This window comes from Ichthyophthirius multifiliis, assembly GCF_000220395.1.
Source record: "Ichthyophthirius multifiliis unplaced genomic scaffold scaff_1120509249890, whole genome shotgun sequence".
Classification (NCBI taxonomy): Eukaryota; Ciliophora; class Oligohymenophorea; order Hymenostomatida; genus Ichthyophthirius; species Ichthyophthirius multifiliis.
In genome coordinates, this window is record NW_004087189.1 from 4,716 (window position 1) to 7,631 (window position 2,916).

The 2,916-nt window shown below is 19.3% G+C and overlaps 1 protein-coding gene across 1 annotated transcript in view, besides 6 other annotated features; it reads left to right on the forward strand. All coding sequences in view use genetic code 6, as the record gives it.

Annotated features, from left to right (window-relative positions):
• Window positions 1-88: 88 nt before the first annotated feature.
• Window positions 89-157: a microsatellite.
• Window positions 158-406: 249 nt separating this feature from the next.
• Window positions 407-474: a microsatellite.
• A 639-nt stretch (window positions 475-1,113) lies between these two features.
• Window positions 1,114-1,169: a microsatellite.
• A 15-nt stretch (window positions 1,170-1,184) lies between these two features.
• Window positions 1,185-2,916, forward strand: part of IMG5_040570 (WGR domain protein) — a gene marked incomplete at both ends in the record, with an annotated part of 5,292 nt that continues 3,560 nt past the window's right edge. The window contains 2 exons of the mRNA XM_004038925.1: window positions 1,185-1,749; window positions 1,865-2,916. Coding sequence (XP_004038973.1) covers window positions 1,185-1,749; window positions 1,865-2,916 — 1,617 coding nt within the window. The remainder of the gene's footprint in view (window positions 1,750-1,864) is intronic.
• Window positions 1,456-1,592: a microsatellite.
• Window positions 1,475-1,595: a microsatellite.
• Window positions 1,765-1,849: a microsatellite.

The window sequence follows — 2,916 nt, forward strand, 5'->3', positions numbered from 1 at the left end:
CTTAAATAATATTATTTTATTTTAACATTTATAAAATTATTTTTATATTGATATGAAAAATTTTAAAATATTAAGTCATAAAAAAAAAAATTAAATAAAGAAAATAAATTTTTATATTAATTATAGAATAATATTTTTAATAAATAAATATATAATAAAAAAAAGTAACTGAAAAAAAATTATACTCTATTTTAATATTACTAATCTGTAAAATATTAATATAATATAAAATATAAAATTAGAGAAAAAAAAATAATATATAAATAAAATAGTATTATAATTATATCTTTTTTTTATAAAAAAATTTAGATTTATATATAAAAAATAATTAAAATATATAATTAATATATTTTTTAAATTAGAAAAAAAAAAAAAAAATTCAAATTTAAATTTTAAAAAAATATTCATATATATTATATAATATATATATTTATATTTTTATGTATATATATATATATATTTATTTAGATATATTTTTTTTAATTAAATAAAATCAAATTTAACAAAAAAATCATAATTATTTAGAATTATATAAAAATAAAAAACTTTTCTTTTAAGCTTAATAAATATAATCTAAAATATTTTTATATAATAAAATTAATAATATATTTATTTATTATTACCGCCTTTTTTATTATCAATTATATATATAAGAATTTATCAATTAAAAGAATCATTTTATTTATATAAAAATAAAAAAACTATCAATTTTATATTTAATAATATTAACTATATATATAATAAAAGGAAAAAAAATATATATATATTATTAATAATAATAAAATAAAAAAATTTATAAAAAAAATGTATTTTTTATATATTATATAAGACGAAAATTAAGGCTTTTATATAGCCAAAAGTGAATAAGAATTAAACTTAAAATAAAAAAGAAAACCTAAAAGGAATAATATAGGCTTTATAAATTAAAAGAAACCAACAAGTAATACTGTTTTGAATAAATGAAGCGTATACATTCAGTTTTAGGAGAAAAAATACTCGACAAAATTAGTAATACAGCTTACAAATTTAACTAAAAATCAAAAAACTTTGAATTTAAAAAATTAGAGTTCGAAAAATTGTAAATAAAATATGGAAAAAATGAAGAAGAAGAAGAAGAAGAAGAAAATACTGAAAAAGAAGAAGAAATTTAATAAAAAAAAGTAGAAATTCTAAACATAAAATGGATGAAGAAATTCCTTAAAAAAAAATTTACGAAGTGCATCTTTAAAATAAAAAATGGAAGAAGAAGAATAAGAATAAGAAAATATTTAAAAAAAAATGTTAGAAGTACTTCTTTAACATAAAAATAAAAAAATAAAAATTCATAGCAAGAAAAAGAAAAAAATGAAGATTTAAATAAATAAAAAAAAGTAATTAATAACACTAAAAAAACTAAATAAAAAACAGTAGAAATTTAAGAAAAAAAAACAAAAAGAAAAAGAACTAAAGTAAAAAAAGAAAAATAGGAAAATTCAGAAGAAGAAGAAGAATAAGAAAAATAAGAAGAATAAGAATAATAAGAAGAATAAGAAGAAGAATAAGAAGAAGAAAAAGAAGAATAAGAAGAATAAGAAGAAGAAGAGGAAGAAGAAGAAAAAGGAAAAAAAAAAAAAAAAAAAAGATTAAGTAGAAAACAACCAATATAATATAAAAAAGGTTAATTTAATAATAGAATACCTAAAATAATAGAAGTAAATGAAATGTTTGATTCTCATTCAAATAAAATAAATGAAGATTGTTGTGTGAGATGTACTAATTATGAAGTATATATATATATATATATATATATATATATATATATATATATATATATATATATTTATATATTTATATATTTATATATTTATATTTATTTTAATAATAGATTATAAGAGCAATAAATACTGGTAATCATTAATTATTAAAATCATTATTAAATTCAAATAATAAAGTAATAAAATTTTATATAATTAAAAATATAAATATAAATATTAGATTTCTACATTATTCCCAATGCAAGGTCCTGATGCCTCTCATACATCCCTTGAATTAATTTTTAAAGAAAAAGATAAAAAATCTTTATAGATATTTATTGAAGCTTTACAAAATTAATAAAATATAATTTTTTCAACTAATCCTGCATGTACTTTAGATGAAATATAAACTGGTTATAACGACCGTTTTGCTTATGGAGTTGTGACTAGAAAAGTACACTGTTCTAGAGGTGGTAAAGAGGGCAATAATGCTTTTGTGGCAGATATATAGAATTAGATTCATAATTGGTCTTAAGACAATAAAATTATTAATTCTCTTTTATAAAATGAACAGGAAATCGAACTTTTAAATTTTTTAAGAATTTTAAAAGATGATTAAATTACACGAAAACTCTTTTCCAGTATCCATATTGCTGTTCGCGCTGGAAATAGAAAATTAGCTGCCTTTTTAATCGAATAGGCTAATAAATTCGGCGGATATGGATTTAATAAAGTACATGAATAAGTACTTAAATTTGATGATATTTAGAATTTAGAGGATTTTAAGAAAGTTAGTGCAACTAAAAAATCCATAGGGACCTATGGGAAATACGGAGGGGGGTCTTAGGGTTCTATAACACCTATCTTTTGCGCTGCAATTAACCCTAACGTTGAATTTTTGAAAAAATTACTTGAAATATCACCCGAATATTCTACTCCTGATGACCTTATGAGAAAACCAATACACTACGCTTCAGCGTGTGAAGGCCCTGGACCTTTAAAATACCTTCTCGAGAAAGGAGTCGACTCTCGTGAGGCGGATAGAGCGAAGATGACTACATTAATGATCGCTGCGTAATTTGGCCGACCAAAAAACCTAAAAATACTTCTTGAGATAGAAAACGGATGTAATATACAGGCACGCACACGAGAAGGAATGCGGGCTATTCATTTTGCAGCTTAT